The sequence below is a fragment of the Zootermopsis nevadensis genome, unplaced genomic scaffold (genome assembly GCF_977971745.1).
Source record: "Zootermopsis nevadensis isolate Lab colony 2312 unplaced genomic scaffold, Znev_1.0 Znev_ptg000032l, whole genome shotgun sequence".
Lineage (NCBI taxonomy): Eukaryota > Metazoa > Arthropoda > Insecta > Blattodea > Termopsidae > Zootermopsis > Zootermopsis nevadensis.
The window spans coordinates 3,815,160-3,840,557 of record NW_028259164.1 but is presented as its reverse complement, the minus strand read 5'-3'; the positions used below and the strand labels follow the sequence as shown (position 1 = coordinate 3,840,557).

The 25,398-nt window shown below is 37.5% G+C and overlaps 1 protein-coding gene across 10 annotated transcripts in view; it reads right to left on the bottom strand.

Annotated features, from left to right (window-relative positions):
• Positions 1-25,398, bottom strand: part of LOC110827755 (uncharacterized) — a 40,587-nt gene that overhangs the window by 10,116 nt on the left and 5,073 nt on the right. For 6 of the 10 annotated variants that reach the window (XM_022059697.2, XM_022059698.2, XM_022059701.2 and 3 more), the window contains 18 exons: positions 24,006-24,079; positions 23,026-23,550; positions 21,022-21,153; positions 19,838-20,024; positions 18,395-18,954; positions 17,561-17,681; positions 17,225-17,430; positions 16,194-16,373; positions 15,617-15,887; positions 13,285-13,468; positions 12,980-13,140; positions 12,243-12,412; positions 11,595-11,755; positions 10,972-11,119; positions 9,304-9,506; positions 7,955-8,577; positions 1,851-1,996; positions 106-196 (listed from right to left, as the gene is read on the bottom strand). In XM_022059697.2, the coding sequence (XP_021915389.2) occupies positions 106-196; positions 1,851-1,996; positions 7,955-8,577; positions 9,304-9,506; positions 10,972-11,119; positions 11,595-11,755; positions 12,243-12,412; positions 12,980-13,140; positions 13,285-13,468; positions 15,617-15,887; positions 16,194-16,373; positions 17,225-17,430; positions 17,561-17,681; positions 18,395-18,954; positions 19,838-20,024; positions 21,022-21,153; positions 23,026-23,550; positions 24,006-24,079 (4,143 nt within the window). Of the gene's footprint in view, positions 1-105; positions 197-1,842; positions 1,997-7,954; positions 8,578-9,303; positions 9,507-10,971; positions 11,120-11,594; positions 11,756-12,242; positions 12,413-12,979; positions 13,141-13,284; positions 13,469-15,616; positions 15,888-16,193; positions 16,374-17,224; positions 17,431-17,560; positions 17,682-18,394; positions 18,955-19,837; positions 20,025-21,021; positions 21,154-23,025; positions 23,551-24,005; positions 24,080-25,398 lie in introns of all 10 variants that reach the window. The other 4 variants (XM_022059700.2, XM_087359696.1, XM_022059705.2 and 1 more) reach the window with 4 other exon arrangements.

Sequence of the window (25,398 nt, the reverse complement as noted above, 5' to 3'; positions counted from 1 at the left end):
ATGGAAATTTAAAATACAAAAACATATAAATAAACAAACATGAAACATAACAATAGAACTATATAATTTCACCACTATCAATATAAAAACTTCACTTGAAAATACCTCCAACTGATCTGTCCTTGGGGTCTCGTGTCAAAAGAAGGCGTTTTACAGGAAAGTCGTATTTCGGCGCTGCATGCTGTATACCGGATGCCTGAAAAACACAGTAACAGAGGGATCAATGGTCCACCTTGAAACATGCAATGTCAATGACAGAATTAACTAATGAACCACTGGATCCAGGCAAGTGAAATAAAAATAAATCATAAACGGTTAAGTTAAATGTATACAGAACATGGACTTAAGTATTAATGATAATAAAACAACACCAACAACAACAGCCATATACTGTAACATATTTACAACCACACACTATGATAGAGTGTGACTCAAGTGGAATTCAATCACATGACCATATATGCAAGAGCCCAAAATGCCAACTTACATTACATTAATGTAATATTACAACTAAACTTATGTGCAATAGGAAAGCAAGCTGCATGACCTCTGGTGTGTGCTGGTATCAGTGAAGAGACCCCTGTCATGCTGTCTTAACACCTTTGAACCTTCTACAAATTCCATGTGCAATTTACAATGAAAATATTATTGTCTGTAATAAAAATCTCTTTATGGAAAGGGTTAAAAGTCAAAGCAATGATAATAACTTTAAATGTAATTAACTGAGAGGCTTAATAAAAAGTACAATCCAGTGGTATATATTATAAATAACTATACTCTGCCAACTCATCTAAACGTTCCAACACATTATATTATTACTTCAATAGGATAATATGACAACACCAGAGTGGCTGCTTCCTGTGCCCAGGGAAGCCATATACTTCTTAAATGTGCACACACTTTAATAAATCATGCAAACCCACACCAAACAGCTGAGGTAGTGTTCAAAATCTCCAGAAAAACAAGGGCTAATATTATAAATTTTTGCACCTACACCTGTTTAACAGGGTTAGGTTAGATTAATATTTTTGGCATTAACCTAAGTTATATCATCATGTAATTCAATTTATTGCTCTTATATTACACCAAAATAACAAAATTCTGTCATTAAACAAATATTTGAAAACTACCGTGTTAAAATACATATATATATGAATCATTGGTAACCCTAGGACTAGAGTACTTTTGGATTTGAGGACTCATAGCAAATAAAAATATGAACTGAAACTCAATAAATGACATAAAATTACTTCTAATTCACATCTTCTTCCATAAAAACCTGACATTCATCTTCCAATGTTGTTACTAATTTGCCTGCATTTCCTAATCTATTTATGCTATTCTGGCATCTCTCTTTGTAATCAAATATTCTCACAAAGTCAAAGAGTTTAGTTCCTTGATTCACAGTGGTGATAAAAACATATATTACTACAGATTGACTAATGCTAGTATTGTACAGGGCACAAAGCTTTGATTCATACTTAGAAGCAAAAAGCTACAGACTGTTTGAAGTGTGTTTATTGATAAAAAAGTAATAATGTCTCTGCAGTGAATTGTATAGTCAAGTAATGTATTTTAATATCTTTATATTTGACTAAACCTGCCACCTGAGGTTCACTATACAATTAGAAACACTTTTTTAAAACCGCATTTGGATGTTAGCAACATGTGCAACGTCATCCTGCTGTACGCTGGAACACTGGCTAAGCCGTGCACATAGAGCCATCTAGCCTCTTGCGTACAGATTGTTGAGGGAACCAGAATACACAGAAGTACAGACATCTACATGCATGTGATGGCACATATTACAACATATGTTATATTATTGCAAATTCAGCTTACGTTCTTACTTGCGCTTTCTTTGGTGGGGCACTTCCCTCACCCCCACTACAAGTTTTTTGGGATTTCCTTGAGCTTCCCCCAATTGTACCATAGTCTTCAGGGAAAGACTGTTGTTTCTTCTTATTCTGCAACTTGTCCGAGTACCGAGATTTTCCTGTTAGTACAGTATGAGCAATATTAATAAATAATAAATGCTAGAATCACACACACTGTTCCTGAACTCTGTAAAACTTAAACATTCTCTGTGCCTGTAATGATGTCATTACATAATACTTGCATTGTAAGAGATAATTACAACTGACAAATGAATGACACATTCCATCAGCGGTGAAGATGATTTACAGAAATCTGGTATGGCCTCAGCATTTGATCACATGACTACAAGGTACATGCAGATACTTTGTGAAACCACTATCAGTAAATTAATGCTACTCTGCACAATTGCAGTAATGTTATTCTCAGAAATAAATTACTTTTTCCTTTCAGTAACACCTTTACCTATAATTGCTTTCAATCAGTATCAAAACTATGTGAAACTGATTCAATTAAAAAAGGTGGTAGTACTGAATATATACTATCCTGAATTTCTTATAAGGCTCTTCAGGCTGTGATAACTTAACTGGTACTAAATACAAGTTAAAAGGATACTTACCTGCTTTCTTATAATTAATCTACAACTATATGAGATATATATAATACAGATATACATAGTAAAATCCACTCCTGTTCTGGAGGTCCGGGGTTAAAATGTTGACCTGGACATAGCCTATACTGATTGAGAGTTGTGTGGTTTTAACCCATTCCTCACAAGCAATTGCCAAGATAATACCTAAATTAAGTTGTCATTGTATTCTTTCAAAATCAATGTTCATCAATCATCTTACCATTCAACACCAAATAAGCTCTGCACAGAGAATTTGCATAATGTAAAGAAAAGTGCCCCTAATAGTTATCTGGATCTCCTTTGACTAGCTCTTTATAGACAATTTTTGAACTTTCAACAAAGAGACCTGAAATACCATGCAAAAAAGCAGGCTACCCTACAATATGAAGTTTACTGTTCTCTGTTACATGCATCGATATGAACAGCATAGCATCATGCAGTTAATATGAGCTTGCATGGAACGTATACTTACATGAATAACAGTTTATTTTTCAATAAGTTGATTAATTTTCCTGTTCACATTAATTCTCTTCATCCACACAATTTTCTCTTCAACAATGAATCTTGCAACAATTCACATTCTCTGCTGTTTCTCTAAATTAACGAATGTAATCACTAGTCCCTCCTTGATACTTTGCAGTGATTAATATGTACCAGGGCTATTTGCTCACACACAAACTCCCAGCATAACCAAAAAAGAATACAAAGATATGTATCTCAATTGAAAGAACCATTTCTGTAACTCACACAGCCAAACTGCAGTGCTTCACTAAACAATCTATGTCAATAATCATGGTAATCACCATTTATTTATGTTATGACTCAACAGATTTGATAATCACGCAATAATTAACAGTACCAATATGTACTCAACCTTTTGCCAACCTTCTGATATGCAGATTAAATATAAGATATTCATCTTTCATTCATGTCTGTTAATGAAGTTCTGGTATCACCCATTTCATGCAAAAATATCATAATGGAAAGGATTCTAATTTTTAATATCTGTAACAGGTCTCAATAGGCATAATACTGGAAAGGACCATGATAATGATGATGATATAATGGTAATTTCTGTATTTATAGTACCACGTCCATACCAAGCTATAGATTTGAGAGTTTAAGAACAGACTGCCTGACCCACATTCATTAAATCTGGAAGGTAAACTCTACGGCTGTAAATCCTGACAGCATAAAGAAAAAGGAAATGCACGCTGGAATGTAAACTTCCACTTCCTATCCTGAATGATGTTGTATTTGTTCATGAACCTTGTAACACAGGACCTTCTAACTGTAGCTTGCAGTCAGAATGTCCCATTGTGTCAATGTAAAACTTGCTTACTTCACACCCCGCTGCCTCAGATACTAGCAAAGATATTAATTACAAATTTTCTTACATTCATATAGTTTGTTTAAGCTATAAAACTATCATTAAATTTAAAAAGCTAAGTGTATGGCAGTACTGCTGATTAAGAAGCACTTCAAAGTTCAAACATTGTGTGTGTATGTATGTCATAAATTCCAGTCATTTAGTGCAATTTTTGTAAAAGCTTCCAAAGCGAAACTGAGATTGGCTTCATGGTTAAATGATTGTGCAGAAAACATTTCTAGCAGGTGAACACCTTTCCTGAGGACTCTTCCAACATGCTCCAACTGCATACTGAACTACAATGTCATTAAATGTCAAGGACAAGAAAGTAAGTTTAGCAACAAAACAAACGCACAACACAAATTTGCTGGACAGAAAGAAGGTTAACTTTGATCAATCACTAATGGAACATTTTAACAGACTGGATTTTCATTCTTCACTCACAAAGGCAGTAAAAGGTAAGACAACATCAGTCAAACATGCCAGTATCAAACAAGATGTCTTCATTTCTCTTGGCAGTACTGAGCCAGTGACATCGCAAAACAAGGTGCCATGCAGTGGAAGCATGTTTCACTTCTGTTCGTAGAAAACAACTTTAAATTTCTATGCAGCACTCAGACACACTTTTAAACAGCAAATACACCTGTTACTCTGTAATTTATTGTGGGAATTAATTTACTTAAATCAGATATTGTGCCACTTGCTTGCCTGGTTGCTTACATGCCACCTTTATCTCCAGAGACACAGGGACAATGCCTTCCACTAGAATATTACTCAGATAACATCTATGGGAGCCAGACCTTAATATTCCTAGTCATCGCTCTATTAAAGGCGAGTTTTCAAGACCAGTTGTGAAGATGAATCCAGTCATTTATTTCATCCCATTTCCATGCGATGCACCAGTACATTCCTGTGATATCAGCTTCAAAATGAGACATGATCTTTACCCTGCCAAGTACCCTCTAGAGGAAGGCAGTTTAAATACTTAGCATACTTTTAGTTATGTCCTTTCATACCTTTGTAATATTAATTGCAAATAATCCTTTTATATTCCATCCATTTTAACTGCTTTGTGTTATTATATGAACATATGCGATTCAGTCTTTATTAGACCATCATCAGTGTTTTTGTCCCATTTGGTTAATCCTCATTGCAACCCTATAAACCTTCCTTTTAAAACCATTAATATCTAAAAATTAAAATTTATTTTAAATTTAAAAGCATTATAATGTTCCTATATATCAACATGCCCCATTGTGACAATGTAAAAGAAGAAGAAGAAAAAAGCACATTTCTATGATTAGTTATAACCTATTAAAATTATTTAAATCAGTAAATCTACCCTTTCAAACACTGCACTGTCTTCTCTTGTGTTACTTCATCTTTTATTTATTTTAAAAGTTGTCTTTCACCATTAAACTTAGAACTTACTGCCTTATACCATGTCAGATGCTACTGTCTCATGTTTCAAGTTTAATCACGACCACTTTCTTCCAAGGTTTCTATTCTTCTGCAATACAAACTATTGCAGTTGTACAGTACTGTGTTACTGATGCGATGTTGGGATTTGACTCATTCTCAAGATTAAGAGAAGGTCAAAAGTTCCCTACTGCCAGGACATTAGCCCTCCAAATAACACATCGTAAAATCTATTTAGCATTACACAGAGACTGCAAACTGTCAATCCTGCGTTTGGACATCACATCAGTGACACTGATGAGCATTACCAGGTAAGCACAACAAGAACAATCTACTACCTGTGACTGAGGCATCGTGAAATGAGAGGGAGGAAAGGAAAGAACGAATGTGACACAAATAAACAAAAAATCAAACAAACTTGTATAACTGAGGCCTAAAAGTTACAACTGGAATGTAAATGAGGTTCAGTGACAGAAATGATGTTAGAGCAGTTTACAGTCTTGTTAATGTAGCATCCTGTTTATGTATATTTTAATAATAACCACACTTGAACCATCACACAAACAATTTGTCAAATATATAATCACCATACATTTTTGGTCCAAGGGCAACCATTCTCAGGGTGAGACAATACACAAATTGTTTTAACACTGTATTACTAAACTGCATGTATAAACTGTATTCTTCCTTACCAAACTGAATTATTCTAGTTTTAAGTGATAAATCTTGAGCCAGATCCACTGATGCAGTTAAGTGTAGGTTTCAGCAGAAGCCACATTTTGCTTTGGGAGAGACAGGAACCAGATAATAAATTAACTTTGACCTCTTGACAAGGACTGAAGTGCTGCCTTACAACTATGTCTTGCCTTCACTTCCACCAACAGCGCAAAACTCGAGTCTATTCACAAAATATCTGAAGTCTCTAATGTGTTATATATAATTCTGCTACAATGAAATCAGCACAAGTCTGTTATATTTACTTTGATGTACATTTCTTCCTTTCTTATGTTTACAAAGGCAGGTATCTTTCATCAAGTCACCAAATTGTCAGGGTTTAGTTCAAGTTTCTTGATGTTCTACAAGTCATGAGCAATTTTCAGGCAAGCAAGTAAGCATTCATTTTTTTTGTAAGTTCCACTCTTTCATGAGTGATTTAAAATAGTTTTATACAGTCCTGTAAAATGCTGACACAACAACACCAAAACTGGGCACAAACACAAAATTACATTTTACACAGTAAAGATTATTTATGAACCAAATATGTAATTGAAAACATGTAACCTTAGACCCATTTATATTTTGAAAACACAGCATTACACACTACCCATGTTTTTTAAATACTTAAATTTCAGAATGTAATGTTGTAGGGATGTGTAAGTGTTTAAATAAAAAATATATTGTAGCTAAATTAAATGTATACTGTTAACAAATGAATCTACACCTACACCTGATAACTTAGTCCCTTAAAATAGCCAAATGAATGATGGACACAGAAACATTTTCTAAAAATACAACCTACATTTAACACAAAAAGTTCGGGTACTCATTTTTTTTAGAATTTGCTAATTATTTTACAGTTACAGTCTTCCAATATTTAGTCAATGTTTTAGGGCTATGGACACTTAGTATTTCAAAATAAAGTTGTTGCTGATATACAGTTATGCTCAATGTAAAACTAATCAAAAATACACCTGATGCTTGGCTAACACTTTAAATCAGAACATTATTTAGTGGAGATCATAACAATATAAAGTATGGCATCTTTCCCTGTCATACGTGTGCATACTTTCAAAATCATTCTATTTTCATTCATGCATAGTTATGTTTCATGAAAATTGATGTGCACATGATTAAAAACATTCATACTACAAAAGACTAGCAGAAGAAATGTTTTATGCCTAGGCCAAGTTCTAACAGATAAGTGTTTGAGTTTGATTTTATTAATTTGAGTACTCACACATCCCTACTTACCAAATGCCAATGATTTGCATTGATTGCTCTTGTCCTCAAATTATATTATGGTACATAGCTGTAACAGGCAGACAGACAGACAGACAGACAGACAGACAAAAGAAACAGACATGGAGGATGACCGGAGATTGTGGAACAAGGGAATAAAAACTCGCCAGCTCTCTCTTCAACAAATTTAATAATGAATAATATATTACATGCACCAGTACAGTACAGAATGGTAAGCAGTGAAGCATGCAGGAAGGGAAGTGCAGGGCCTCAGGGTCACGTCAACACACATTGTCATCATCCACTGGCCAACTGGTCACCATTAAAGCACAATATTCACTGGCCAGGAAACACAGAGAAAGCTGAAAGAAAGGTTCTGGAATTTGCTTAACACCAAGCCCACTCAAGTGAGAGTTTCAAGTTCCAAACAGAAATAACTAGTAAAATTCAACAAGACAACTAAGTAAAATATCTTCCTAATACTCGACAACAATAATTAGTATATACAATAGTGCGTCACTATATGGAATCACGCTCCCGTATCTTTATTATTTGGTCTCTTGAAGGAGCTGTTGGCAAAAGAGGACAATGGAGAGGATAAGGGCTTCAGAAGACATACAGAGATACACAACACAATGCACGCTCATGAAGAGAACTGGAGGACAACACCTACTTCACGTACACTCTGGAGCCATACTTGCCTTTCTGGGGTAGGGCGAGTATGGACTCGTTGATTGGGGAACTGCCTAGATCCTCAAGCAGCTTGCGTGAGCGAGTGGGCATGTCAGGCAGCAGCGGCATAGCGTGGAGCGTGAAGTCGGTCAGCGGGGAGAAGTCGGAGAGGCGCTCATAAACCCCGGCTGTGTAGTCGTCGGTGCGAAATGTGGAAGCTATGCGGTCCATTGAGCGGTCCTCCTCTGAACGACGTGGAGAATGGGCACGGTAGTCAAAATGAAGACTCCCGCCCCGCCCTGAAAGCAGCAACTCGTCGATTGACTTGAGCACACTGGATGTCCCATACCCTCCACCCCGTCCAAACTCTGGTCCAGAGTGAGGTGTGAAACCCAACTCTGCACTCTCACGCAGTCTAGCTAAGCGGAGGAGTTCTTCATGCAGACGAGCATTCTCCTCTATCTGCTGGCGACGCCTGGCAATCTCTGCCTTGATCTTTGCTTTCTTTTCCTCTCGGGTCAGCTGGTCATCATCATCATCACTCCCATATGGCGAGGGGTTCCAGGAGCGAGGTTTGCGATTCTTACGCGCATCATGGCGCCTTCGCGCATCTATTCCAGCTTGACCGTCGCTTGACCTACGCAGATTGTACCTGCAGGCAACAAACATCTTGCTCAGTGCATGCACCAAAGTAGTGGAATATAACAACTGCTAGAAACATAAACACATGCAGGCCACTCGAAACAGCATAAAAACCTGTATGATATGATCCCAGCAACTCACACAAAGTAAAATACTTCAATAACACAACTAGCAGCACAATGCCACTGACAATTTTCTCCATTTTTGGCAGACAGTTTAAAACACATAATTCTGTATATGCAGCTGAATCACACAAACATAAGCAGTCAAAATCTGAACACAAGCTGTTATACACAGGACATTTCATCAAGAAAAACCATTATGAAATTCTAAATAACATAACTGTAGTTTGTAAATAAGTAACTGCATGAAATGCAAACATCAGTCCAGCAGGAGACAGCCTCAATGCAGTAAGCTGGAAACTATTGACAAGAATGGCCACAGAAAATCAGATCACCAGCATTCCGAAAAGCCAATAAAGGTTTTCAAACAATCGTTTCCATGATATCTTGTTTGTATAAACCCAATGGTTCTTCAGGGAATGTTTGATTGTTATGAAAGAAAATACTGGAAATGGCACTGTTGTAATTTAATTTTGAGTTTAATAAAAATGTGCCGTAACTTAAAATACTCGACAACTGTAAGAATCAGGCTGTATTTAAATCAGTCTACAAAAATGAGCATCCATCGAAAGATGCAAAATTTTCCTCCAGAATGCGGGTACTAATATACGTACCTGGAGCTGGAAAGGTAGCGATCCTCATCCAGGACGCTGTTGATGGCAGTCTCACGGAGAGCGCCCCCAGCAGCAGCATATGAAGATGCCAAGTATGACTGAGATGGATCCAGTTCTGCTCTCCATCCCATGTCATCAATGGATTCATATTCATAGGCTTTGTATGGCGGTTTCAGAGATGGATGAAGATATCCCAAATATCCCTAAAATAAAAGAAAAAAACTTCTTTACCTCACATTGTACCATTTTTATCTCACTGTCAAATGTAATCACAATTCCTTATTATACATATAAAAAGTGTAACATCACAATAAATTTAACAAGAGATAATACTCATACTTCATTCAACTAGAAACAATGCAATGAAGAAATTAGCAATTTCCAAAGATTTAAACTGGAGAATGGTAATTCAGGATGACAAAAGAGCTATAAAGTTAAAATCTTAGACTGAATCTTTATAAACATACATTCCACTGTGCAACAAACATTATTAAAAATTAACATAATCTAAATAAAATACTGATAAACACTTCAGTAATTAAATCACTAACATGAATATTGAACCCCAAAAGCATCATGAAACATGACATAACTTGAGATTTTTGTTTTATTGTCTTAAATGTGATATTGTATACATCAACTAACTGTACAACATAATTATAAACATCACAAACTAGAAAAGCAGTAACCTTCCTTTCCAGTCACATGTTCAATTAACGTAAATGAAGTGCCACCATTTGATTTTGTTTCATTGCAGTAAACATTTGGATAATGGTTTTATGGGAATGATAGGATGCACTCTTGTATGTGATCACCAATATTAAGGAGAAACCCTCATGTCTGTCTTCAGGGTAGAAACCTTTTCTTCTTTTTGACTGCACCCATAGCAAGACAACAATTTCTTTAGAAAGGAGAATGAATAACATTAACATGCTCAACTCAATTTATAACTAATAAAAACAAGAGTATACACTGAACTACACAACTACAGAGCTCCTCTCACATGCAGTGAATTTTCACAGTAGTACAGTCAATTGTGAGTTAACCTTATGAATCTCACTCACTCTGGTACAGTAGTGTTGTCAGGCAAATACGACCTAATGCAGTGCTACTACCTTATTTCTTCTCCATATACACGAAATTCCGGTTTACATCAGTAAATTATATTTTATTTGAATGAGTTCATAACAATATTAACATTTTTTTTGAGTACACTATTTTGACTCTGATACTTTTAATTTTTTCTTCATGACTAGCTTGCGGACAGGACTGACAGTTCTGGAGGGCCTTCAGTTGCTCACAACTCATTTAGATATTACTGTCAACAGTTTGAGAATGAAGACAAGAGTATCAGTAAGTACACTACTTATGTACAGATAAAATAATAAACAGCTTGACTTCAAGTAGCAGCAATTACATTATTTAACGGAATTTTACGGCACGCAAGGAATAATAAAAAATCTTGATATGCTCAAGAGAGATCACTGAACAGAAAGGTAGAACTGTCCAAATTAATGATCTTATTTTTAAATTAATTATCATAATGCACAACAGATTGTAACAAGAACAAAAATTATACACGTGCCACAATAAAAATACAGCTAAAACCAGTCAATGTGTAGTAATATACAACTGAAACATCACAACCTTCTCATATAACTAACATACCCTGTCATAATCACTTTCCAAGCTGCTATCCTCCTTTATCGGTGAGAAAGGAAGATGGATTTTGGGATCTGAGAGCTGTCTTCGGTGACCTCGGATCTTGCGCGACCGCCCCATCACAGGAGAGGCCAGTTTTCGTTGCACATCCAAACTGAAGTCAATTGTTAATAAAGATGTGACATAGCAGTGAGATTAAAATCACTGAAACTCATTATACACTCCCAAAAACATCAGAAAAACAGTGAACCACACAAATATGTTGCAACTGTTAAAAGCAGCAGTGAAGAGACAACAGCAGCCCCACAATTACACAGAGATGAAACCAAGAAACAATCAGAGTTTTGCACATTTTGAACAAACTGAAAATTCTAAAATAACACATCTCACACAAGAAAGATGTGAACATACTGCAATTATGTTAAAATGTGTTTCATGATAAATTATATGCCAAACTGCTCATAAACTCTGCAGTTTATTACACTCATAAACTCTAACTGAGTAGCAGATTTGAGCTTTAATAACTGAAAGTTTTTTTTATCGTATCTATCGAAAAAATGCTCTGGTGTGGAAAAGTGTAAATATTCACCAGGTTGCTAAAACAGCACATTAAATGTATAAAAACTTACCGCTTCATAGGATCCCGAAGAGCCTCAAATTTATCCCTCTCTCTGCGCTGCCTTGCCTCGCGTTCTTTGTCCATAAAACCAAGTAAACGACGGCGATCTGACGTAGCAGACTTTATTTCATCTCGCAACTGCTCTTTGAGATTGCGCATGTAGGTAGGAAGCTGCGTAATTAAGGAAATTAATATATGACAAAATTACAGATTTAATATATAACAGATTTTACATGGCATGATAAAAGAAACTGGATAGAATAATAATGGAAGAAAACACCCAGAGGAAGTTTTATTATCATCTCTAATTGGCCAATTACACCTAATACTTGACAATCAACATCTAAAAATGTAATGAATTCATTCTTATACTCATGTGTGCAGTCTTGGGTTTTAAGAGTTCACTGCACTGTCATAAAATGTGTTAAAATGCTTGAAGATCAAATTTCGCACACACTGTGTACCACATGTCCAATTGCAATGAATACAGAATAAGGCAAGCAAGTTAGAATCAACAACAGACACAACTGAAACATTTAGAACAGCTGGATGCTGTTAAAGTAATACTTTCTTTAAGATTTGGGCTACCAGCACATCTAAAAGAACAGATAATCTGCTTCTGGATAGCCAAGAGCTGAACTGGCTCATATCTGCTGACCTGCTTGCCATATGGAATGCTGTCTGGTACACCAGATGTATTCAACAGATGGCGCAGATCAGGAGGAAGGCAGGATGCCAAGTCAGCCAGTGGCGTAGAGTACACTGATGTGGTGGATGTCATCCCAGAGCTGGTAGTTCGCGCTCCTGAACTGCTTACCACACTTGATCCTACAGAACACAATATCCAACATTACCTAACTACAGATATGGTCACACTGCACAGTTGACACACCCACCTATTTGCTCTACAAAGTACATCTTCCAACGTTCATACCTGTGAACTTCTTCCCTTCCTTTCACACATCAAAAAAGTTACCATCACTTCAAAGCTCACCTACCGAAACCCTACTATCATAAGGTGCAGGACCACTGGATGCCGACGGTACTACGGTGGCTTAATGCCATTCACTTCCTACCAGTGTAGGGTTAGCTGTGCAAGAAAGTTATTTTAACGAGTTTTATAATAAACTGTAATTAATGCACAATGATACACACAGTGAAACAATCACAATACTATAAAAATATTAATTTTATATAAAACTTCAGTTAGAATTGGCTAATCTAAGAAATTTTCATGGCTTTCTTCAGACATTCCATAAATGCAGACATCTCAAGAGAAGGTAACTTCTTCCTCCAAATCTATCACACATAATCATCCTTATGGCACTCACCTTCAAGAGTTGATACATCATTACTTAAATAACATGTAAAACAACCATAGATATTGGAACAAACCTTGAAGAAGCCCAAGAGCAGAGCCTGGTCGAGGCACAGGGTCAACACCAAGAGAAATCTTGCGAAGGTTTGTCTCACTAGCACTTGGTCGTGGCAGCATTAGGTTCGAAGTTCGAGGTAACATCCCATCCAATGATGTCTGACGTAATGGTGAGTATGACCTGCAGAGAATTGACTGTACTGTTCACAATGTAGTGACTATGCTGGAATATAACATAAGTTCTTCTTCTATGGCGTAACAGCCCGAAGTCAAGCCATGGCCTCCACCCACGTGGGAGGTTTCTTTGTCCTTGACTGGAACGTACCTTCTCTTACTGGAAGGAAGAGAAATGGCTTCTTGATGTGATGGAATCGAAGGTAACTTTCTGCGCATCCGTAATGATTTCTGCGAGTCCGTTTCACTAAGGGTATCCGAAGAATCTCCTCCAGTGTCACGTGATCCACGCGGAGTCCCCACAGGTGTGCCTTGTGGAGTCCCGAGAGGAGTGCCTGAATGTAACAGAGACAAAACTATTATTATATTGCTCTTACACAGCCATGTGCAGTTATGTGTACATTTGTTAGGCAAGCCAATGAGAAAGATGAAATTGTAATGTAAATGGAAAGTCACTGCTGAACTGGTTTTATTATGTGTGTCTTTACTGAGAACTTCAAAGTTTTTGAACTTTGCTGGCAAGGACATTCAGAACTGCTGCTCAAGGTAAAAGCTACAAACCTTGAATTTTGAAATGTTTGCAGTTCTTTTTACAACTATAAAAAGAAAAACCTGCTGGTATGGTAAAAAAATATTTTAGGAACATAAACAGAATTTATAAATGGCCTGTAGACTTCTGGGCTGTGATGCTATCTATGAAGTATTGAGTCACAACCTGGAAGCGGACGACCATAATCCATACTTCCACTGCTGTCAAAACCTCAAATCTCACACAGAATTAATAAGAGTCGAAACACTATTACTCCACAGGTAACTCAAAGTTTGAAGTGTAAGAGCATTTTCTTTGTCTGTGAAAATTATTTAAACCAACATGCATGCTGCATGAGCACTACATCTCACAAAAGCATTTTAAAACAAATATTGTTTTAACCAACAAAGACACCATGTGACATACACTGAAATATTATGCACAAAAATATTTTCAATACCACTCCAATTTACATATTTCTGTATAAAAAATGCTTAAATAGACAATCTACTTGCCAACACGTAATTACCTTTTCCTGTGCTCTGTCTAACACCTAAGAGGCTCACATGAATGAAGACAGGACTGAAATAAATTGATAAATGTAAAGATAAATAAAAAAATAAATATATTATAAAATGAGCAACAAAACAAAAATAAATTATAAAGCCACAAAATAAAATAATTCATTATTTGTGTATCCACAGTGAAATACTAATGTAGGATGTGAGGTTTTCACGACGGTGAGTCTGAAGATCACTGTCTTCTGAAATACTAATCATTTGTTTTCATCCAGTACATCTAGTGCAAAGGTGTATTCATGGATTTATTTCTCCACTCCCCTACAGATCTTCATGGAGTAGGAACAAAACAGAAAGTTATGTAACATTATGAGTCTGTACCTTAACCACTCAATGGCCTCGATTTTTACAGACGAGCACATGTGGATTTGCTGAACCCTGTCTATTAGGTTTCATAGACAATCCACAAGTAATACATATATTACCTATCCATTCTTTTGAAGTGTAACACACAAAAACATCTTGGGTAAGCCAACTGCAGAGGCATATTTTATACACTCTATTAATTATTGCTGTAAAATTAAAAGCTAAAAGAAAATCTTGCGGTGCCACCATATCGTTTCCAATCTAATGAAAAGCTACTTTAACAAAAGTTGCATATTATTCAAAGATCTATTGCTGTACACACTTTCAAAATCCTATATCAGGTGGCACTAGTGTCACTCCCACCTACCAAGTCTGTACACCTTGACTTTCTCATTACTGATTATATGAAAATAAAAAAGTATGAAGTTGGCTTCCACTGGCTTAGCATGTATGCCAAATTTATTAAAAATTGGTCTACTGGTTCAGAAGTTGAGAAGGGGTTGGGATACATGGACACACATACAGACAGCATGATAATCCCATGAGTCTACTTCTCTATTTAAGGATATCAGGCTAAAAATGGGTTTAAGATCATATCTGATGTGAATAAAAGAGAATTCACAGAAAGATAAAGTCATGAAGACACATGAAGGGAAACAAGTAAAGATCCTCATATTCTCAATCAGGACAATGTACAGAATCAGCTTCAGATCCAGTTCAGTATTCACTGGATAAAGGCCTCAGCCGATCGCACAGCTGTTCTGGACGTGGTGGAATACTGGAAGTTCCGATGTTCTAACTCCGAGTCAAACCCCAGCTGCTTAATTTCTGAAATACCACTTTACACACAGTTCCAAAAAAACAAATCATAAAATATCAAAACATTTTAAAAGTTTCACTGTAAATACACATACACAAACATTACCATATAATAAGCAATACAAACATACACGACTGTCCCGAAATCACAGACAAAAAACAAACAAAAACAAACTCAGAAGATAATTCACATGACTGTAGTGTCCCAACCATGGTCTCTAATCTATGTTTATATCCCACAAATAACTCACTGCATGGAACTTGCTGGAGACCTGTTGAAACTATGTTACCACTGCTCATTACGGGCTGACTGGTAACGAGATGTCCCCCAAGTGCATGGTGAGACACCATGTGCGAGACAGCAGGCTGACTGCTCATAAGGTGCTGTGACTGGCCACCCATCAAGTGCTGGGAGACAGCTGGACTGTTCACCAGGTGTGGCGACACAGTCTGGCTGTTTATCAGATGGTGAGGCAATCCCTGATTGGTCATTAATGACTGGCCAACACCACCATCTTTCATCTGAAAGCAAACGTGTGAAGTTTCCTTCATAAAATGAATGAAGATTAAGTTTGGCAATACAAAACAAAAATGTTTCAAATATATGCTTAAATGAAAAAGAAACAAATCTGTAAGGAACATGGCTGAAAAGTATGGAATCGCAAAATGTAACTCACGATATACTGCCGTAAATAAACAAATCATTTCTGTAAAACTGATACACTTCTTTACTGTGGCTTTCCAAAACCAAGGGCTAACTTACAAAGGAGATTTATCCTGTACCAGCCAGTAAGTTTCTACAAATGAAAGTTAATCCATTTCCTTCACCTGCTGGCGGATCTGCTGAGCTTGGTCAGAAGCAGAGTGAGGCAGAGAGCGGCGGATCTTCCTGAGATGCTGTGCCTGATGCTGTAGTTGCATGTGTTGCTGGTACATCTGTTGCTGCTGGGGGGTCAGGTGCTGCGTGAACAGTGACTGCTGTCCAGAAAGGATACCCAGCACAGTTCCCTGTAAATACAATGAAGTATTTTTGTTACAGAGTCAGTATCTGTAGGACAGATAACACAGGAATCACTAATCTTTCAGTTTGTTAACATAACAAATTCAATGACAATTTAATTTTACTCTGTGTGCTGATAAATTAGAACCTAAATGAATCAAACACAGTAACCACAACTGCAAGTTAGGAGAATGACACTGAGCATTTCTCTTCCTGTTTAATATAAAAATTCATCTGGTTCAAAAACACTTCCTGCTGAAGGTTACTGAACCATCTTTTAACACTTCATCAAGGAAGAGCATGGGAAGCGTCTGTCTTTCGAGCGGAAGGGGGGGGGGGGGAGAGCTCTGGTTGTATCCAAGCCAAGGTGGGGGAGGGGGGTTGTGTAACTGGTGAATGCGAGCCCGAAGCTGTGCCGAGTTTTGCCGAAGCACACGCTGCATTGGCAAAAGTGAAGTCGTTCTTTTATGCCCATAATATTAGCGAACGTGACGAGGAAAACATTTTGAACGTGGAAAGTACTCTGTTTGGTCTAAAACGTAAAGTTTCGACAAACCAGTTGTCCATTAAAGACTTTTTTGGTAAAAAGAAGTAACTTTGAAAGAGAAACATTGTTTTTTTTAAAATTTTTAATGCTTTCCCGCATCTATCGTTTTTATTTCCCACCCCCGCCGAAAACGATGCATCGAGGTTTCACTGTAGCAATTCTTCAATAATAGAATAATGGACTGATCAGAATGATTAAAAAACCATAACATCCCTGCTAAAAGCGTTAATGACGTATTTCAGACTTTGACTGGTATTAACAAATGACGTATATTAAAAGACAGTTACAATTTTCTGCACGAGAAACTGTTACCTGGATACCAGCCTGTTGTTGTTGCTGCATAAACTGCTGCTGCTGATGATGATGGAGTTGTGCCTGCTGCTGAAGATGCAGCTGTTGCTGGAAATGCTGTGCACTCTGCTGGGGATGCTCTTGGAACAACTGGCCTTGCTGCAGGTGCTGCTCCATGCTCGGTTTCTCGTCTGAAGGAGAGGGGCGTGGAGATGTGCCACCCAGACCTGAAGTAAAAGCAGCGGCATCAAATTTCATTTGCGATCAGATAACTTCATACTAATTAAAAACTAAGTTTCATATCCGTTCACTGACCAAGTCTAAATTTTTTGAATTCATGTTCCTCAATGAACTCACCAAGAGCTTTGCTGAAATCAGCCAACATGCCGCTGATCGTGCCAGTGGCTGGCTTGGCCGCATTTCCTGTAGCTGATGTCTGCTGCTGAACAGAACACGCTGGCTCCAAGTGGCCACTATCCTGTAATACAATCCAAAACAACTCCTTAATTCGTTATCATAATTATATGCTCCTTCATACAAAGAAAGTGGTACATAACATTAAGTTCTGGCTATATCTTCTATTAATCTGTAACAAGAGAATAAATAAATTGCATAAGCTGGCATTTGGGAACAATTTTTTGCAAAATACGATAGTGCAAAAGGACATAAAATGAGTCTGTTAAACGGGATAGCTCAGTCAGTATAGTGACTAACCTATGGGCTGGACAACTGGGGTTCAATCCCCGACAGGGGCAGAGGATCTTTCCTCTAACCTCTGCGTACCGAGGTCCCTTCCCAGGGGTAAAATGTGGCCGGGGCATGATGCTGACCACTCACCTCCATCTAGTGCTGAAGTCAAGAATGAGTAGGAGCTATACCTCCTCCCCACCCAAGTAACCTACATGGTGTGTAATGGGACTGCTTTCCTTTTTAACTTTTACTGTGAAAACATTTCTGCAAATTAGGAATATAAACATAGAAGGAAGGAGACATTAGTGATGCTATGAAGCAAATTAGATGTCACCCACATCTTTTAGTACTTATTAAATGTTTGCTCTGATTAACAGTTAAGGACAGACACAGTGAAACATTTATTTATCACATATAAGTTGACTGAAGGGACTAAAATGCACTGCTAGTTAGAGGTACAACATATTTAAAGATTTATCTAAGAGACATTTCTTTTGTTACCTGCAGAACTGACTGTTGGTGAGGTTGTAATATTTGCTGTGTTTGCTGCTGATACTGATGTAAGTTAGATGGTTGTTGTTGATGTTGAAACTGCTGCTGTTGATGTTGCTGAAACTGCTGTTGTTGATGTTGAAGCTGCTGCTGTTGATGTTGCTGAATCTGCTGCTGTTGATGTTGCTGAAACTGCTGCTGTTGATGTTGAAGCTGCTGCTGTTGATGTTGCTGAATCTGCTGCTGTTGATGTTGTTGAAGCTGCTGCTGTTGATGTTGCTGAATCTGCTGCTGTTGATGTTGTTGAAGCTGCTGCTGTTGATGTTGTTGAAGCTGCTGCTGCTGTTGATGTTGCTGAATCTGCTGCTGTTGATGTTGCTGAATCTGCTGCTGTTGATGTTGCTGAAGCTGCTGCTGTTGATGTTGCTGAAGCTGCTGCTGTTGATGTTGAAGCTGCTGCTGTTGATGTTGGTTTGTGTTCTCTTGGAACCGTGATCCTTGCTGCAGCTGTTCTTCAAGGCCTGGTTTATCTTCTGATGGGGAAGGAAGTGGAGATGTAGTACCCAAGCCTGCATCAGTACCCACCACATAAAGCAAACAGAGTGAATGTACACATACATACATCAGGTTTTAACTCTGACACCTCTCCAGCAACCATAACTCGGAGTAGGAGAATGGTAACGAGACAGGTGACATTTCAGGTTCTCACGGCAACGAGTACAAAGATGACTCTCTTCCTCTTGGTAACATGATACATTTAACCAGTAACCATAATTTCTTGTAAACCTTATAAGCTTAATAAAATAACTGCAAGAGATGACAGTCAATATAAACACGAATTAAGGTACGTGTTACATAACACTTTATTATTACATACATGAAGTACTGTTTGATGCAATTCTAGAGTAATAATACCAGCTTCTTTAGTCACTTTTAAAGCATCAAGGGATGATGAGAGACAAATACACTGTGAACTGATGATGGTGCAACACATGGTTTTTTTTACTTCATTCATTCATCTGCACATTATAAAAACCACGTTTTGGAAGTTGGTTCTAACCCAATCTTCAGGTGAAATAAGAAACAAAAGAATATCTGTCAGGCCCCCTGGTTGTCCACATTTAAGATTAGCTGACCAGGGGACCCAACAGCTTAGACTTCATACCTTTGTCATGTAAAGACAAAAGTAGAACAAAATTCCTGATATTTTGTGGTTTTTACAACACCCAGATGATGGACAAAAGTCTAATAAAAAATGAATACATATCAAATTGTTACACGTTTCTATTTTTACTGATATTACCTAATGCAAAACGTTTCCACAAAGATATCAGCAGAGTGATGTGATATAGAAGATACATCATTTCTCACCTACATCGGTACTGTCACACAAACTTAGGCCAAATAATACTTTATTCTTTAGGGTAAAAATCCAGTATAAAATCTACTAACCAAGGGCCTTGCTAAAGTCAGCCAACATCCCACTAATTGTGCCAGTAGATGGCCTGGCCCCAGGTCCTGTTGCTGCTGCTGCTGCTGATGATGATGACGATGGAGGCAGCTGCTGTGTTTGCTGTTGCGGCTGCTGAATGGAATGGACTGGATCCAAGGTCCCACCCTCCTGCAACAGGAAGTAAGCCTGCCAAGTTATTGCCTCATTTCACTCACACTCCGCATGATAAAGGCATTATCCTCTTCATATATATTTTAATATCTGTAATCAAAATTAAGTTGCATAGAGAACTCATAAAACACACTTTTCTACTACACACACTGTCAGGGAATATCATCTCATCATCATTTGCTATCAAGGATTGGGCCCTTGGCCCATTCCGGACAGTTGCTCAAGGCAACTTGTTTGATTAGTGTTTCTAGTTCCTTAGAGTAACAGGTGACAACCCTGCTGCCTCCAAACAATTTCTACTCATCTCTCATTGTCTGCTAGAGCTTTCTAATAGCAAATCAGAAGAGAAATGGTTGAGAAATGGCCGCTGAATTTTGCTTATGAAACATCTTGTCCATGCTCGCAAGGTTCCTTTACATGCCGTAAATCTACGACATGGGACTGCTGATTTTACTTCCCCTCCGAAGGAAGTCATGCTGTGGATTTTTATGTCACGGAATATAATATAAAAATTAAATGCACTTTAACTCATGGGTTAATGTGCTGTGTTGACACACACACCTGAAATGAACACTTGGGACATGAAATAAACGGGTGGCAACATTTAGTAAAATACTTATAAACCTTTGTAATACAGGTATCGATATAATTAAAACATGTCTTAGGCTTGCCAACATACAGTTCAACAAAATTATTTATTCCACTTTGACATAACAGATCATCAGAGAAGACTTAACTGCATTTACACTCTACCACTCCACAAAATTAAGGAAATTATAAAGACCATAATTGATAAAATATAAAGAACTCACACAATAAAATCCAAAAATTCTGCATTGGTTTTATATATATGTAGCTGGCCCGAAGTCCTCATCTTATCAAACGGTCCATCGGTGAGCCAACAACACTCACACTACTAGTCAGAAAAGCTGTTCACTAATAGTTGAGCTAAAACTACACTACTGCAACTAAAGCAGTCTCACTACATCTTGGCATGGAGGGGAGGGTTTACCTGGAAACGCTGCATCAACTCTTGTTCTGCACGTTCAAGTGTGGGGGACACATCCAGGATTGGCGAGAGATCCGTGACAGGGGACCAGTCGGCAGTTTCAGTGCGAGCAGCTCGAGGCTTCGTACCGTGGAGCTGAAGGAGAAAGGAGCACCATCCACGTGGGATATACACATCTCCACGCAATGTGAACACTTTCCTCTTATCTACCACCCAAGCGATTTATATCTAATCATGCATTACAAAGGGTTGTTGGTCAATTTGGAAAAATTATCAAAGATGTAATATTTTATCAATTAACTTTACCTGTAATATTCATCAGACAATCCACTAGTAAACATAAACATGACATCTGGAAAACTTCAACTCTTCCAGTTACGTAAAATTTGAGGTTCTTATGACATTACGTACGAGGGCGGCTGCCTTCTGGGCTGTCATGTCATGCAGTCTTGTAGAAACTTACCAACTGTCAGACGTCCTCGCTGCCTTGACAATCAGGGTGATTAGTGACTCACCCATCACCCTAATGATGGAAGCAGCAGACAAGACTACATGTCACTATAACCCGGAAGACAGCCATGCTCTTCCAGTTATACTGTACACAGACTGTGCTACAGATAAGAAATGCAACTGTTTCAAATCATAAGTTTATATGCACCCACAAACAGCAGGAATCACAGTTCTCTTAAGGTATGTCACAATGGCTAATTCATTATAAGAATATTACATTGGATAATGTCTACTGTCTAATATATAAAATATTAAAGGAGATGCCTCTACTCCTGACTTCAGCGGAATCACTGTCATTATAAGTGTGAATGTGGTGGATGCAGGTATCAACCGCAGGCAATCAGTGGTAAAGATACAAACTGTTGATCCTCATGACATTCATTATTCAATGTTCTCTAAAGACCAGCATTACAGACACAAGAGAAGACGAATGATTTCAGGTCCACTGAAAGGCAATGAGATTGTACCCTATAGTTCTGAAATTCACACATTGGGTAGGTGGTGATTTGATCATATCACATGAAGTATCTGAAGCAGATACTTTTAAAGTAATATAGGTATGAGCTACTCATATTCACTGTCCTTAACAATATTGTTGTGTACAATTATAAAAATGGTGAGCTTTTATATAAATATTCTTATAAAAGGAAATTATTTAATGTCAGTTGATTCAACCTTCAATTATAACATCATGTAAGGATCTCTCAGATTATTCTTGAGGGATCAATATACGCAACACATTACAAAACAGTGTTAATTACTGCAAATTCCTTCGTTTTTAAATGTATGAGTGTGTATGTTTGTGTATACTAAGTAATAATTTTTTAGTGGACAGTCTGGCCCTATGTTTTAATGAACTTAACAAATCCTTTCTTCTTCTTTTTCCGGTTTAACAAAGTCTTTACATTTTCCGGTACCCTTTACGGGTCCCCAAACTTTTTTCAGTTGGCTTGATCTATGGCCATTCGGTAAAACTCCTTGGACGAGGGATCGGCCCATCGCAAGGCCTCTACCTGTACAAAGGACATCACAACACAGAAAAACATCGATGGCTTGACACGGTCCCTGCGACCAAGCGGCACAAGACCCACGCCTCAGACCGCGCGGCCACTGCGGACCCCAAACAACTCCTTTCAAAACAATAATTTTATCAAATAATACTGACCAACAACCCAAGCTTTTGTCACTGATAAGTTATTGTCTACGGCAATGAGAAAATATATCTTACAGCACCTAAACCTAGCATAACTCAGTGGCTGAGATATCAGGGAAGCGATAAACTAAGGATACTAATAAAATAAATCCTACTGCAAAAAAGGTAACGTGGAGCAAGCAGAAAATGCATAGACACAACACACCCAAGTCAGTCTGAAGTATGCAAGAGAGATCCAGCCAGTTCTGGAAACAATGACAGCATGAAGACTGAGACAAAGAAAAGGTCAAAGAGACTATTGAGGAGCAAAATTAAACTAAAAATGTACCTGAACTGATATATACCTGGAGATCAATCAATTTAGGTTTCTGCTTGAATGATGACTGGAGCTGAAGGTCTTGCGGTTGCAACTGTTGAAACTGCTGCTTTTGTTGTTGAATTTGTTGCTGCTGCTGAATTTGTTGCTGTTCTATCTGCTGCTGTATTTGTTGTTGCAACTGATCCTGCTGTTGATGAATTTCTTGTTGTTGTTGTGCTTTCTGGTGCTGCTGCTGAATTTGTTGCTGTTGCGCTTTTTGGTAAGAAGAAATTTGTTGTTGTTGTTGTTGTGGTTGTTGCTGCTGCTGTGGTTTTTGAAATGGGGATATTGGTTGTTGAATGTGCTGTTGTGGTTTCTGGAAAGTTGGAATCTGCTGCTGTTGTGGTTTCTGGAAGGAAGGAATTTGTTGTCGTGGTTGTAGCTCTTGATGTGGTTTTTGGTATGGAGAAACTTGTTGTTGTAACTGCTGCTGTTGTACTCTCTGTTGCTGCTGTTGCATTTCATTTCGAAAAAAGCTCGGTCCTCTGAACTCTCTATTCGGATCCATCAACTAAAAAAAAATCAATAGTGCACTTACAAAGAAATCATTTCAAATTAATTTCTGACTACCTAATTACACAGATACATGGCTCAAAGATAATTACATTTCTGATGTGAAGAATGTAAGTGTACTGCGTTAAACCTGTAACATAACATTTTTTTCAAATTCATGGTCTTTTGAATATTGGCACTTTCATTGTCGGTCTTCACAGTTTTAAGCCCATTCATTCTGTTAAAAGTGTTATTAAAAAGAAATGTTCCGTCTTTTCTGCAGACCTTCATAAGAATTTTCTTCTTCTGGGTCAATATTTGAAATGTGTATGTGTGGGAGTGTATGCATTAGAGACTGCAGCAAACCATTACAATGTGCTCTTTCATGATATCCTAGTAAATTACATACTAAAGTCAGGAACATCAAGTTGTATCCAATGAAAAGGTCAAACTGGGTAAACAATCAGAACCCACCTGTATCCGAGGACGGTCCATATCCATTCCTGCCATCCCATTTCTTGGAGCCATCTCATTTGATTCTGCCTGGCCTAAATCACAATTTTAAATCAATACAAAACACATCAGCGTAACTAGCACCAAACAGGAATCATGAAATCCCTCGATACTACTTCAAATACCGTCAACATGAAATTACAGCCTCTGGAGTTCGTGGCACCCAACTACAATTCTTTAAAATAAAATATTCTTCAGCACTGATCTTAAAACTGTCAGTCCACCATAATTTCTGAGAGCATAATTTGTTCCAGGTGTTAAATCAGTTCATGCCATGAAATAACATGTATAGATCACAAAGGTTTAATGTCCATAGAAAACAGAAATTTTGAACATGCAGAATCTCACAATGGAAGCACCTTCAACACACTTGATATTCTAAAATTGTTACGGCCTTTTGATATGGTGACATGTTTCAATACAATTATATCATCCCTCGGGCAACAGAAAAGAAATTTTAGAGTATCAAGTGTGCTGAAGGGCATAATTACCACATAAAGATTTTTAGGTTGGAAGAAAGAGAAGAAACAAATATTCCTCTCTTCCAATTATTATTATTATTATTGGTGGTGGTGGTGGTACTACTGCTGCTGTTACAGGCTTTCCTTCTGCTGTCACACAGTTTAATACACAAATTTAAATTATCGTCAGCACCTTCTCCCCACAAAGGACTATATCTACGCAACAAATAATTTATAACAAACATTTTAATTATCCCTGCCAATTTACTTCCATTTTCTGTTGTGAAAAAGGTCAATCTAAGGATATCACTTTATAGCCTTGCAAATGATGTATGTGAATGATTAAGTTATATTCAAGTTTCAGTGCAACTGCGATATGAAGTACAGTATTCAAAAAAGAACTCATAATGCTTTTGTAGAGAACTCAACACACCACCATAAAACATATTGGTTTTACTGTGCTGTGTAGAACAAAAATGGAAAAGTGTCAAGCAATAAGATGTGGTGTTGGACAAGACGAGAACACAAAAATGGAATATTTTGTCTGACATAAAATCTCATGATAGTGGTGCACAATTAGAGGCCCACAAAAATAATTTTGTTGCTTTCCTCTTCAGTGTGGCATGTCAGATGGCTCTGAGCTCACATCAAAACATAATTTTTGAAGTCACAGCCATACAAAACAACAGCCATGAAGTCTTATGCATGCAGATGAAGTAATCTTTCAAACAACAGATGATATAATGCTTTCTGTATTTCGCTGAGGCACCATTAACTTTAAGTGGAAACAAGTCTCCAGCCACTACTGAAATGCAGAAAATCACTATGAAATAATTTACATTTTTCAGCAAAGGTTCTGAGCTGTATGCACGAAGCCAAAGAGTGGCTTTATT